The 14,836-nt window shown below is 40.0% G+C and overlaps 1 protein-coding gene across 1 annotated transcript; it reads left to right on the forward strand.

Annotated features, from left to right (window-relative positions):
- The first annotated feature begins 411 nt into the window (after positions 1–411).
- prdm14 (PR domain containing 14) lies at positions 412–5,039 on the forward strand. The gene is made up of 9 exons (XM_011488890.4): positions 412–627; positions 1,122–1,762; positions 1,841–1,888; positions 1,980–2,140; positions 2,220–2,493; positions 2,566–2,768; positions 3,023–3,124; positions 4,000–4,219; positions 4,541–5,039. The coding sequence occupies exons 2-9, from the start codon at positions 1,171–1,173 to the stop codon at positions 4,696–4,698; spliced, it is 1,758 nt and encodes a 585-aa protein (XP_011487192.1). The 5' UTR covers positions 412–627; positions 1,122–1,170; the 3' UTR covers positions 4,699–5,039.
- The last annotated feature ends 9,797 nt before the right edge of the window (positions 5,040–14,836 follow it).

Genomic DNA, 14,836 nt, shown 5'->3' on the forward strand with positions numbered 1-14,836 from the left:
ACATGAGACTCATCTGAGTCTCATGTCTGGTTCTGGACATCCACAGCTGCATCTTCACAGACTTCCTGGTTGTTTTAGGAAATTAACTGGCATACATGCAAATATTTTTTGACTTACTTTTTCACTTCTTATTTTAATTTTGGATAGATGCAGGCATATTTGTAAGACCATTGGAGGGATGGAGAGCTCATGAAAGCATCCAGGGAGCATTGTTCCTCTTTTACATGAAACTGAGACGGAATGATCTGATCAAACTGGAGCTTTGCTTCTTTTATTTTATGGGGCAACAGCATCTGCCCCCTCCTGGTTTAGGGAGTCCCTTGGAGTCAGCAGAGTGTGTTGTGGAGCTGTGAACGCGTGGGTTGTCCTTAAAAAAACATGTATCCTGCAGGGGGATGGGGGGGTGGCAGCATTGAGATGCATGAGGGGTTATCTGTTTCCAGACCAGTAGGAGGACGGACAAGTCTTGAGAAGCATCTCCAGCACACTGCATGGTGTCCTCATAACCAAAACTGACCAGCAGACTGAAGAAGCCGCTCCTGCATGGAGATACATTTGGATGAAATCTTTTCTCATGAGGATATGAAAGAAAATACAACTTCAGTTTAAAATCTGAGGCTTTAAAAGGTACGCTTGTTTTAATAGTTGTTAAACGTTTCTGGTTTGAGAGATTTCTTTAAAAGAACAAAGAAAATGAAATTTTGTGGCGTGTGACGCAGTCCATCTCAGGGCCTGAAATTCTTGGATTAGGATTGTAAAAGTCTATAAAATGCTTCATTAATGTTGACCTCTGCTTTGACCGGCTGTTGTGTAATTGGTGTCATGACCTGCTTGTCTGTTTACTGGCTGCTTGGTGAGCGGTTCCTTGGAGCGCGCGCCGGGTGGGATGCTGCTGTGGGAGCTTTCAGCTGGAAATAGTGCAAAGTCGGCCGCGCAGTTTTACTGCCTCAGATGGGGCTTTGTTTACACTGTCAGACCCTCAAAAATTCAAGATGTTGTTGTCATCTCCGGATGCGCAAAACTTAATTTACAGAACAGCTTTCCAAATGTCTTTATTTTAAAATGTAATTTTCGTTTTTTTAGAATTCACAACTTTTTTTTTTATCTACTTCCTCTTGCAGTGAAGGATCCATCATCCCCATTTGAACCCCTGCGTCCATCCATGCCGTCATGTCGGTGTCCCTCTCCTGCTTCCCTGTAGTGCTGAACGAGAAAAGCTACCAAGAAAACATGCTCAAGAGCAGTCCCGTTCGGGGTTTCTACCCTGCTCCTCATCACTACATGGACTTCCTCCCGCGCACGCACAACCTCCTGGACCCGCTCAAATCTCTCGGCCGGCTGGTGTCGGACACCCGCGCATCCCTGCCTCTCAACATGAATAACCCGTTCGTACTGCAGAGCAGCCACACCGCCTCGGTCCTGCACGAGCTGTGCGTCCCCGGCGCGCCGTACCTGAGCCACATGATGCCCATGTGGTCAAAAGCGGAGGAGCTGGCCGCTGTGGTGACGGAGCACGCGGCCGACCCGCTGTCCACAGACTTCAGCAGCAAGTCCGGTGAGAGGTCCACCACCTCCTCAGCCTCTACTCCGCCCAAGGAGGCGCTGCTCCGCGCCCTTTGCGCAGATCAGTCACCTCAAAAGAAGACAGCCACTTATGATTTCAGCGAGGAGGACTTGTTCATGGTGCTTTATGGGTACTCCAGCAGCCAGGAGCGCAGCGGGGGTCACGCCATCTCAGGGGTGGTCCTGCCGGAAAATTCAGGTGGGACTTTAAGAACTTTTACATTGAGTAATCTGGAATTTTACCAAAGTATAAACTGTTTTGTTTCTTTTACTTTAGAGTCCCACACACCTTCACTACACAAAGAAACTCTTGAACTTCCAGAAGGTAAATACAAGTTAAAAAAACAAACAGGATTCTCCTTTTTTTGTTGTTGTCTTAATTGAATTAAATAATTAAATTGGACTTTGTGCTGCAGGTTTGGTCATCCTCCACGCAGTGTGGGGAAACGTGTCCCATTGTGGGGTTTTTGCGGAAAAGAGCTGCGTGCCGAAAGGCGCGCGCTTCGGGCCTTTCCAAGGAAAACTGGTGAACACCAGCGAGATCAAAACATACGACGACAACACTCTAATGTGGGAGGTAACAGTTTTGAACCCCATCGGTTTGATTTATCCACCTTGCTCCCCTTTGACGCCTCGTTTCGCGCCTCCTCCCGCAGGTGTTTGAGAACGGCCGCCTGAGTCACTTCGTGGACGGCAGAGGCGCGTCGGGAAACTGGATGTCTCTTGTGAAGTGCGCTCGTTTCCCAGAGGAGCAGAACCTGGTGGCGGTTCAGGTCCAGGGTCAGATCTTCTACGAGGTCTGCAAGGAGATCGGTCCAGGCCAAGAGCTCCTGGTGTGGTACGGGGACTGCTACACGCAGTTCCTCGGGATCCCACTCACGCTGAAAAACCCGAGAGAGGACACAACAAGCGAGCTTCCCTTCACAGAAGGTTCCATTCCAACATTCTCTAGATTTATTAGTTTTATTTACCACGATGTTAAAAGCAGATTTCGGTTTCCAGATGCAGGCGAAGGCTACAAGTGTGACAGGTGCGGGAAGGTGTTTGCCTACAGATACTACAGAGACAAACACCTGAAGTACACGCGCTGCGTGGACCAGGGAGACCGGAAGTTCCCCTGTCACCTGTGCAACAGATCCTTTGAGAAGAGGGACAGGTTACGGATCCACGTCCTCCACGTGCACGAGAAGCACAGACCTCACAAGGTATGAAGCGGCGCGTGCACGAGCGTTTAATCTGAGAGACAGGTGGTGCTGAAAGGACAGCTCCCAAAAGTCTCATTACGCGATTATCTAACATATACATCATACAGTAAAACACAAAATTACATAAATAAAATGATAAATATTGTTTTTGTTTTTTATTACTAAAACAATTATTTTCTAACAAAGAGGTGATTTTTCTCGCATTTGGGTGAAAATGTACAGAAATGTCACCGCACATTTATGTTAACCCGCAGTGCTCCGTGTGCGGGAAGAGCTTCTCTCAGTCCTCCAGCCTGAACAAGCACATGCGCGTGCACTCCGGGGAGCGGCCTTACAAGTGCGTGTACTGCAACAAGGTGAGAGAAGTGCTTTTATTCATTTATTCTTTATTATTGTTATTTGTTTTAGACCAGTTGAAGTGAAATCCCGTCATTTAATTGTTCAATAAAGTGTTACACAATTAAAATATTTCATTTATTTTAATATAGATAATTATATATTTATATAAATAAATCAAAAGTTCAAATCTCCCCTTCACGGTCCATCGTTTACTTATTTTTTATACATAAACGACTGAATAAAATGACTGTATGGTATTTGGTGTTGTCAGATTTGAACCTAAATTTGTTGTTTTTTTTGTTGTTAAGTTAATGTTTAACAAATAACCAAATAAACACGTAAAAACGCGCTTGATTCATGGTGAATCGGGTGCGAGCCCCTCATTATCGCTCCTCGTGGCAGACACACTTACACGCTCATTATCGCCAGATGTGGGCCCTTCGCTTTTGTTTTCCGACACTAAACGTTCGTTTACGGCTCTGCGGAGAGAACAGTGGCTTTGTTCTTTGTTTGAGACATTCTAATGTTTTTTTTTCGTTTTTTTTCCCTCTTAGGTGTGTGTGTGTGTTTTAAAAAAAACCTTTCCGGGGTATTTACGGAACATTTTTGACGAATTATTTTGAGGAACAGTTTTACTGCCAAATCTTGTGATTGTTGCAAAAATAAAATGAACAGAAAACAGAAAAAAATGTGCCAATGTACCTTTGAGTTTGTGACATGGTTAATGTATACAGAAAATATTATCTATTAAAAATAATTGACGTTTCCAAATAAAATCAGGGGACATTTATTTAAATATGTAAAACACATACAATTACAGCAAAAATAAAATAAACAGTAAATATAAAAACATTTAAAACAACATAACGTGTGTGTTAAAATGCTCGTTCAGGCCTTCACCGCCTCCAGTATCCTGAGAACCCACATCCGCCAGCACTCCGGAGAGAGGCCCTTCAAGTGCAAGCACTGCGGGAAGGCCTTCGCCTCCCACGCGGCCCACGACAGCCACGTCCGACGGACCCACGCCAGAGAGCAGCCGCACCTGTGTGAGCTGTGCGGAGCCTCCTTTCAAAAGGAGCAGGAGCTCAGGCTCCACACGAAGAGCCACAAGAGTAAGAAGCAGTTTGAAGCAAGATCTGAAAGTTTGGATAGACTTTTCTGCAGTTTAAAATCATATCAAATCCAATTTTAAATTTTATTAGAAATATATTAAAAAAATTTTTATAACACTTAGAAATAAATTATTAGTAGTTTACAAAAGATCTAGGCCAAAATAAAACCTAAACTTTTATTGGTTTATATATTCTTTTTTTTTATTTAAAAAAATCCTTATTATGTTACAATAATGTACAAGTTTTTATTTTTAATTTAATTTAACATTTTGTTATCTTTTCTGTCTTTATTTAGTCATTTCTTTTTTTCTTTGCATGCAGAGAGGCAAATCCCAGACAGCATCTCTGTCTCATCTTCCTCAGTGGCCGGGCTGCCGGAGGACTCTTTACAGGAGGATCACTCAGAAATTCTGAAGAACAAGGACCTGAGCATCTTTCCTTACACAGCATTAAATTCTGAATATCGACCCTGGAATTAAACCTTTACATTTCTGTGACGTATCATAAAAAAAGGCAAAAACAGAAATGGCTTCTTTTAATCTGAGGTTTTCTTTCTTTCGCTGCTGCTTGGTGATGTGGCCGTTTCCTGCTTCATTTGAAAAGACAATTAATGATCTAAATTATATGGAATTTTATTTATGTGTCAATGTTCAATTTTGTTCTGTGGCTAAAAGCTGACGACCTTCAAGTTATTTTTATTGTTAGCTTCAAAAAGCAAAATATTCCGTTTCAGATGTGAATCTTATTGTGTTTCTTTTGTGTTTCTTTTTACATTGATCCCTTCCTCCATCACTGCAAATAAAGACTAAGTGCATGGTGAGACAGTGTTTTAGATTTGATTTGAAGGGAAACTCGTCTTGTCCTCTATTAAAATGATTGGTGTGGGTGAGAAGCAGCAAATAGAGCTTTTAAAACAGGAACATGTATGTTGCACTGCAGTTAAAACAGCTAAATAATTCAGAGAAGGCCCCAAGTCCTGTTCCCTGTGTGCTGTTCCTTTTTCAGCATCCACCTCTCCTCTCTGCCCTGTGATGATGGAGGTTAATGAAAATGAGGGAACCCTCCTAGTGGATGAATGACAATAAAGTGAAGCTGTAAAGTGGCCTATTGGCTCCAAAACAAAGGAGCTCTGTGTGACTGACATCTGCCCTCACACTGTCACCATGTGTCTTCCTGGAGATGGATAGATGGATAAGGAAAACAGCCCTATCTGATGGTAGTCTCCAGGGTCAGAGGTCACCTCCGCCCTGAATGTTTAACAGTCCTCCTCCCCCGTCAAATAGGCAAAATATGGATGCTTGAACAAGTGTAGATCAACCTCCAATGGACCTGTTCTTTTCAACAACCTCAGAGGCACCATTGCTCATGGCGACACTCCCCTTGGTGGGTTTGCAGGAGCAAAAGAGGCGGAGGAGAAGGCTGAGGAAACAAAAGGAGAAGGGAGAGAATGAGCTGCCAGAGCTGAAATACTGAGATTGTTAGCGTGCCGTGCCAAAAGAACGGTTTTACTAGCGCCTCCTCTGATTGGCTGATTTAGGGTGGATGCTCCTGGATGAAAGAATTTTTATCTGGGTCGTTTATGGGGATTGATTCCACACTTAACCTCCTGGCAGGTTAACAGGGTCTCTAAAGGACCATCAATCAGATTCACTCCTAGATTAATGTGATATTAATGATAAAAGGGGCAGAGCTTTATGGTTTAATTCCCTCCCAGATTCAAACAAGGAAGCATAACTCCTGTCCAAACAAGAACACCACCTTGTTACTCAAAAGCTCTCACATGCACTCCACAAATGTGGTCACCAGTAAATGCACTAGTGTGATTAATTAATAATGCTTATTGATACAAGGAGGAGAGCTGTTGGTGAAATATTTTTACAGTTCTCTTCCTCTCTGTACTCAACAGCTCTCATGTATTTGCTTCCATTGATTGCCTAGGAGCTGTGTTTGTGTATAATACGTATTTGAGTTTAGGTTGACGTCAAAGGGGTTTTTTTTTAGAGAGCTGCATTGTGGGTAGTTGTCGACACAAGGTTTGGTTCTAACAAGGAAAGTTGAACTTTAGTCTGAATTTTGCTTAAATCCTGCACGATATTTTAAAATCTGTGTGTGAATGTTGGCAAAAAAATTACATAGCATTTCTTTATTAGTATAAACAAAAGTTTAAACTTTTTGGTTTTCTAAGAGTGAAAAACTTCTAATACACTTTCAAATCATGAATTAAACTTTGCAGTCCTGTTTCATCCAACAGGTTTAGATTATTGTACTAATAAAAGAAGATTTCTCCATCTTAAAATTATTTTACATTTTCACAATTTAAAAGCAATTGTACAGGGACATATCAGATTTTATGAATTTTCCTATAGATACATTTTTTTTTACAAATAAAGTTGGATTTGATTTAAGGTAGAGTTCATGTTAACTCGAATTTGGTAATAAAAAAATTAATGTATTAAAATATCTTAAAAGTCTAAAACATTTCCATAAATGGCTCAGTATCACCACTCCAATGAAAATGCAGTTTTTAACATGTTCTTGTGGCATTTTTCTCATCGTGGAAGACAGATGTGAAGAAAACTGAGCTCAAAATTGCATTTCGGAGTATTTCTTCATTCAAACTGTTGTCAATCGGGGGCAGACAAATTGATGTTGGGAAAAGATTGCATTTGTGATGTAGAAGCTATTGGCAAGCCACAACCACTGTGGCAACTAGTAGACAACAAGATCCATGTACATCTTTGTTGTCCTCGTCCGAGCGGGCATCTGTCTCCAAATGGTACTTTTCCTAGCTCCATAACTGGCTATACTGTCGAGCAAAGGCTGGGTACACTGGACAGATTGCCAGTCTGTAGCAGGGTCTGTGCTTTCATATTGCTAATTATAATTTAGGTTTCTTAACAATTCATATATTTTATACATCTCTGAGTCCCGAAATAAATGATTTTTCCAAATGAAGCTTTTTTTATTTCAGGTATTTTGAAAGGATCTTACTTGATTTTATCTGCTCCTGAAAAGCACAAGTGTGATGCTCAGTTTGAGGGAAATCTTCAGGTGGATTAACTGCAAAGCCTTGTTTTCTTAATCTTTACTTCATTGTGAAGGTAAATCAATGAGGTGTTCTCTGAATCGTCCACCTTGAATGAAAGCCGTGAGTGAACTCATTTAAGTTTGAATGGATCCACTGATCTGTTGTTCCCCCCTCCTGCTCAAACTTAAGAGGTGACTGATCAAGTCTCATCCTGCCATTCACGCCTCAGCTCGGAGGTGCTGTTAGCGGCCGGCAGTGACCACAGGGATGGCGGTCAGAGAGCCGGAGACTCACAGAGATTGAGCAGCTTGTGCGCTGCTGTCTGAAAGAAAGCCAGATCAAACACTGTCCGCAAAGCCTCTCCATATTGCTCCTGAGTGTGCGGATCTTCTAGGTGGGATTGATGTGTGAAGTGGGCAGATGGCCTTATCCTCCTCTGTGGGGGCTGGTATGAGGTTGCACAGAGGTCCCATAGGGTAACATATTTGCAGACACATGCACACACCCCCCTAAAGTCCTACTGTATGCTTACATCCTTATGAGGTTTGATCTGTGATGTTTTTAAAACCAATCATTTGCTTATTTTTGTGGTTCTTTGCTTTCTCCCCGGAAAATAGCAAAACACTAAATTAGAAAACAGCATAGATAAAATAAAATAAACACATTTGAAATGTAGTCCATTCTTCCTGTAATGCAAACGTTTGCATCCAAAATTAAACCAGGTTTGCTGGAAGAAGAGGCAGCATAAGAGAGTTTTAAATATATGAATGTTTTATCTAATTCTAACATTTGATTCCTAAAAAAAAGCAATAAACTCAAATAACTTTTTAGATTTTAAGAAAAATCTAACTACAAAGATGCTTAAATCATCTTTGCATTTGCTTTTCACTTCATTGATGTTTAAAAAATACAAAATAAATGCAGCACGAGAGCAGAAAAGATAAGAGCTATATTTATGTGTTTGAAGCTGAAGCTGATTGACCTTTGGAGTCGTGGTTAGCTCCACCACTTCTTTGAAATATGGTTCAAATCCCAGTTTTTCAGGTTTTTTTGTGCATGCATATGTTTTTATTTTCCTTCCACTCTTTCAGAACTTGTTTCACAGGTTTTTGATGATGTAATCTCTCCTTAGGAAGGCCAAATTCTGATTGTCTCTCAGTGTGATTCAACGATGGACTAAGGATCCGTTCTCGGTGCACCCTGCCTTTAACCTATGATGGCGGCAGTGGGTTCCAGCTGCACCATGTGACCCTAATCGATAATGTTATATAAGGTATTGTTACATCTTGTGACATGATATTTTCTCCCACTCTATTTTTTCTTTTTACCTTTTTATATCCTCTGTGTGTGCGTGTGTGTGTTTTTAGCAAGAATGCAGAAATGTATAAAGCTGTAATAAATAATTAACAATCAAATTACTTACAAAGCTGTTGTCTTTTTGGGTGGATCTCCAAAGCAAATATAGAATAATTATTATGTAAACCCTTTAAAGTCATTTAAAAAAATTCTGACACCTTGCATTCCATAATAAAATGATCAGATTTTTATAAACCACCATGGCAAAAATGTATACAAAGATATATGTGTATATATATGTATAAATATATGTATAGGGGTTTTAGTACATCCAATGTTTTGACGTTAAAGGTTTAAAACAAGTGAATGAATTCATTTAAATTATAAAAATGCTATGAGAGCCTGTAAAAACATCACCACATTCCTGCTGCTTAAGATTTTCACTGGGCTGCTCCTGTTGGAACTCGATTCAGAATTTTACCTCCTCCAAGTGATCCATGTGCAGCTGGGCTGCAGTAGTAAATCTGCTTGTAGGCTGACATCCTCTCATTGTCATTCGGGATGTTAGAAAGTGTTATAGGGTTTTTTTCCCCTCATGCATTACGCTTCACAATGGATCTCTGTGTGCTATTTGCCTGTCTTTATGCGCAAGTCTTTTGTTTTTTGCCCAACTGTTATTCCTGTAGGTGGTGCAGGGATGTAAGGAGAGGAGGTGTTGTTACAGTACCACCAACTACCGCCCCTTTCTGTTTGTTCCAAAAGCTCCTGCCTTTTCATTTATCTAAATTTGAGAGACCCTTTTGACTGTTTCCTTCTAAAGTTGTGAACATTTCGCAACAGAATTTTCAGAATGGGCTTTTCTACCACAGTTGCTCCTCCTTTGGAATAGAAAAACCAGAAAAGCTACAAATATATAGAAATAGGTAAATGAATTCATGTGAAACTCTGACTTTTGCTCCTTAGGGAAGAATCTCTACCATATGGACACTGACTGTACTCCTGCACCACTTGCATCCGTTCAAAGACGAGCTGACCTCTCAGCCTCTAATGATGTTTGCTGTTAGTCCAGCTAATCCTGACTAAGCTGTCCATTTAGATGAACACTGAGGGCAGCACTGCTGTCCCATCAAAAATCTGAGAAGTTTCTTGTTACATCACTCCAATGAATTTTTGTTATAATTCCTAATGATTTTAAAAACGTCTTTTGGAAAGAATGATGAATAACAATCTTCACCTTTCATTGGAAATAGTTTCTCATTTGCTGAACATTAACCCTTTTATTTAGTGTCAAAAGCACAATGTCGTCTGAAGTTAAATAGATTAAACGAGAGTAAAAAACTAATGTTCTAATTTCCACTTTGTATGTTTAGGTTTTTACTGTTTTTTTCTGTATTTTCTTTTACAAAAAAAAAATTTATGTGTTTGATTTGAAACAGATGCTCCCTCCTTGCTAAACAGTAACAACAAAACAAACTTTTTTTATTGGTCAGAAACGCAAATATGTTTTAAAAATAACAGGACTTACAAAAGAAGAGTTAAATCTTTACAATAACCACATCTATCTGCTATATGTGGTGGAGATGCAAAATAATTCACCTTTTAGCCTCATTAGAATGCTGTGAGGTCACAGGCCCAAATAATGTTTACATGGATAAAAAAAAAGAAGTTGTTATACAAAGTATAGAGGAGGCTGAAGCTTTAAAATGGAACAAAGTAGCTGCAGTTTTGACCAAGCATGTGACAGACAGGCATGAGACTGTATCTGATCTCACTAAAGGTTCAGCTAATTCTTTGCTTTTCCTTTACGAGGATGAGAAGTGGCCATGACACATGCTAGCCAGTTACGGTGTTTCAAGGCTACAAGTCTGTGACTTGTGATCAATGTTTTGCAGATCACTTAAAGTATTTCCTTGCTTTACAATATTATTGTTGCAAAACGGAAATGTCTTGATTGTGACATTTCTTTTTTTAATGCTCTGAACAATTACTTTTGGAGTGCTTGATACACATAAGTTACCGAACATGTAATAAGTAAAACATTATTCAGAATTCATTAGTAACACCTTATGCTACTCCATTACTGAAAAAAGCAAGCTATAACTGTCTTACAATACTATTCTATTGAGTTACTCCCAACACTGTTTGTGATGCGAGAAGCAGAAAGAGGAAGAAGAGCACATGCATTGTCATATGTGAGTTCTATAAAGAGTCTGTTAAAAACCCCATTACTCGCTCAGAATAACCTGAGATAAAACACCAAGAATCTGAAGGACAACTGCCTGATCAACCATGTAACATATGCATTTTTATCAATCTTCTTCTTTTCCCTTCAGGAGTCGCCACAGAGAATCAGCTTCCTCCATCTCACCCTGTCTTCTGCATCCTCTTCTCTAACACCAGCTGCCTTCATGTCTTCGTTCACCACCTCCTCTGTGGTCTTCTAGAGACTCTAGAGATTTGCTTGTTATTTGATATTTTCTTCTTCCTTAATCTGTTAAACGTACAGGTATATGTCTGACACATGTAATCTAATTGCTTGATGCTGGCTATTAATCATTAACGTGACCTTTTTTTTTGTATCTCTTTTGTGTCTCATCTCTAAAAATATATATTCAGTTTGTGCTGCAATTACAAATTCATGTCTATTGTTGATGTGACAATTGAACCTGACCCCAGGCAGCTCCCAAAGGTCTGAGGTCAAAGGGGAGAAGAGGCTGAAAGGCCTCAGGGTGTTCAGCAGAAATACCTCTAGAGTGGAAAGACTGTTTAAGCACTTGCTGCTCCGTGACGACGGCCGGACATTAGTGAAGCTAAAAGACACGGCCATGTGGGCAATGAGTGTGCAACCACAGATGAAAGTGCACGTGCTTCTGTGATGTGCATGTGCCTACAAACAGGATCTCCTGAACTTGCTGTCAATTGTCATCTGAACCATTACTTAAGCTAAACCGTGACATTTTAAGAAAAAACTCACTTGAAAAACTGTAATATTATTATGTCTACCTATATTTAAGCATGTAAATGTAACTGCATCTGATGTTAGTCTGACGTCAGAAGCTGGAAGTTTGACTGTTCAGAATGACATTTCAAAATAAAACATATGCTGACAAATTCCCTAAGATATTTGCCACAAATTTGACTCCAAAGACTTCAGCCACTCAGAAAACACCATTTTACGGTCTGTGAAGTATAGATTTGTAGCTTGGCCACATTAGTACTCTTGTTTTGGGTGCATACAAACAACAAAGAATAATTTATTTCCATGAACTACTCACTGCGAATAAGAATGAGTCAAAGTTATTAAAATGACAGGAGGGGGAAGACAAAATGTTTTTCAAAATACACCAGTTTTTTGCTATGAAATGGGAGCCATTTTGGTATTACCTTTTCTAAATATAATATTTATAAAAAATGTTCGAGCTGTGGGAAAAAGAAAATTCCAAGCTTAGCTTGTTCAAAAGAAGCCAATTTTTGTTTAAACTCGTCCAATCTGACAACACAGAAAATACACTGTCATTCCACCCCCATCACAAAGCTTTTTGACAGTTAAGCTGGAAGACAAATGCCCCTGTCCTGCTGAAACATTCATGAGGTCTTATGACCCTCTTCTCCACCTAATGTATCCTAACAGGCCTTTATGGCTTTTGTAGCTTAGCTCCTTCCCAGCATCTAAGTTCCTAACACCCCGCCACCACTGTCCTTTGTGTGCTTTCAGCAGTTTCTTCGCCGTGGTAAATCAGAGCAAATGAGACAAATGGACACAGATTAACTGATGAAACTGGAATGTGCATCAAACACAGGTGTGTAAGCTTCAGTGATTGCATAAAGAAATGTTCAAAGCCAGTTCTTTGGGGCTATTTTAAAGCTGGGTATCATTGGGTTGTCTGGAAATAAGCCATAAACTTTTTAACCCACTTCATGCTTTTTTTTTCCTAAGTTAAAACAACCCAAAAAAAGTTAGGCCCTTTTTGACCTCTGAGTTAGGTTAAAACCAACCCAACTTGAGTTTTTAAATGTGTGGGACAAACAAGTCTGAAACCTGATGGAGCATGTTCTGTAAGGTTATTCTCGAGCTAGAATTAGACGATGATCTCATTAGTTCGTCAAAAATGTCAAAAATGCTACAAACGAAAGAAAGGTTTAAAATGTGACTGGTTTAAATTTTAAAAATCAAACCAAATTCTCATTTTTTATTTACCCCAGTAAAGTTCGTGTTAATGTTTAATTCGGCAATGGGAAAAAAATGCATTTGTGATTTGTCAATTTTACATCGCAGCACAGAAGAACGTTACCAAGGCTAGGTGGTGTACCACTCGGTCCCGCCTTCTTTTAAAAAGTCTCACATCACTGGATGCTCCTTGGTTTAGCTCCCATCCTCTCTTCCTCCTTCTGATCCAATCTTTGTAAGCTGATGCCTTTGGGAGGACATTGATCTGCTAAGATTGTCACTTTGAAGAAAAAAAAAAAAAAAGCCCCATTAGGGTTTAAGGTTTGACAGCTGATATCAACATCCTTAAGAGTTGTGACAGGCTTAAAATGACCCACAGAGAAGTGAGGAAGACAACAAAAAGGACAAAATGAATACATGAGAGACTGTTTCTGTTTTGACAAACTTTGTTAAAAAAAAAAAAAAAAGTTGTGACTGGAGCTGAATGACCTCAGCTTGTCATCAGACCATGTCTTCTGAGTGCAAGTCCACAGGGAGATCTGTCCTGAGCAGTGTGTTTTACTACTTTCCTGGCCTCCCCACTGTGTTTACCTCTCCATGGTAAAAATGCCATATGCTAAATGGGCTTGTGTTACGGCTCCAGGCGGACCAGAGGCCCACACACACACTTCAACAACAGTCAGGACAAATTCTTATCTAAGCTTATAAAGTGGGTCCCCATTGATCTGTTTATGCTTTTCTAACAATCTGCTACACATGAGATTCATATTAGCCGCTGACAATCTTCTGATGGTCATTGATTCATCTGGTAACACCGAATCAATTAATTAGGCGGCAGATAGCCTGAATGAAGAGTTACACAAGACTTCAGTAATTTAGTTTGGTAAGATAGACTCGTTTGTTTTGACTATACATTCAGAGAGATGCAAAGTATATATCCCAGACTATTGATCACGCTTTCATTGACCCGCTTAAAAGAAGGCAGAGGAAAAAAAAGCAGCAGATACGGTAATAGTCAGTCTATATGTCTGATAATGTGCTTTCATCGTAGTAGAAATGCAAAGTACTGCAATTTTTTCACCTTAGGAAATGTCTGCTGAGTTGCAGGTTTTGCATAAATAAATCTCTTAGTTTGAACATCCGTAATTTTGATGGTAAAACCATGATTCTGAAAACATATGTTAAAAATGTCCTGATTGTTTTTAAAGTCCCCCTCTGATCACATTTTAATTTATTTTAAAAGCGTTCCCAGTGGTCTTTTATTTATGATTATTCCATTTTTAGCCCAAATCTAAAGAAACTGTTGTCTTCTACGACATTGTTTCTGCAGAGCGGCAGCAGTTCATTAGAAATTTGCCTCTGAGTTGTGGGTGGGACCATTGGTGAGGACTAAGCCCGTCCCCACATCCCGTCATCCATCAGTTTATACTCTCCCCGCTAGCTTAGAGCTTGGTGAGCAACACTGGAGCTATCCAGCTATCTGAAGTAAACGTGTATTATTTTATCAATAGTTCTGTGATGCAAACACCAAATTAAAACTGTGACAGATGTTCTTTTGTTTACTACAAGCTGACATTAAATGCGGCTAATTTTTCCTAACATTTTTTTAAATACCGGTATGTGAAAATTGACGTTGACTCTTTAGAGTCCACATCTGATGAAAATCATGTTTTTTGAGTTTTAAACATGTATTTGTGGCATTTTTAGTGTGCAAGAGAACAAATGTAATAAGAAATCATTTCATTTTTGCATTTTTTAGTATTTCTCCTTTAAACAGCTGTCAATCAAACTCTTGTAAAGACACTCGGTTTGAATTACAGAGCCGCCTGGGCTGTTGTGATGTCACAACGTCCCAGGAGCGCATGCGCACTGCACAAGCTCCCTGATTTGCCCCGTCCGGCCTGAACAAGCTCAGGTGCGGGAGGAGAAAAGGTGGCTAAAAGGAAAACAAGAATAAAACAAGAATAAAGTCTGGGAACCTTTTTCTTTATTGCCTCGATGAAAATAAGAAAAATATCATAAAGTTAAGGTGGTCCGAACAGGCTGGCTCCCCATCCAGCAGCTGGTCTGTCTGGCCGCCAGCTCTCCTCCCGGGAGCCGGTACAGTTATGGTGATCGCTCCAGC

The sequence above is a fragment of the Oryzias latipes genome, chromosome 20 (genome assembly GCF_053564925.1).
Source record: "Oryzias latipes strain Hd-rR chromosome 20, Olatipes_Hd-rR_3.1".
Lineage (NCBI taxonomy): Eukaryota > Metazoa > Chordata > Actinopteri > Beloniformes > Adrianichthyidae > Oryzias > Oryzias latipes.

What these genes read in the sequence shown, in the direction of transcription:
- prdm14 (XM_011488890.4), top strand. Translation starts at nt 1,171, where the DNA reads ATGTCGGTGTCCCTCTCCTGCTTCCCTGTAGTGCTGAACGAGAAAAGC. An exon ending in CGAGCTTCCCTTCACAGAAG is followed by an intron (nt 2,494 to 2,565) that starts GTTCCATTCCAA and finishes TTCGGTTTCCAG; the next exon opens with ATGCAGGCGAAGGCTACAAG. An exon ending in CCACACGAAGAGCCACAAGA is followed by an intron (nt 4,220 to 4,540) that starts GTAAGAAGCAGT and finishes CTTTGCATGCAG; the next exon opens with AGAGGCAAATCCCAGACAGC.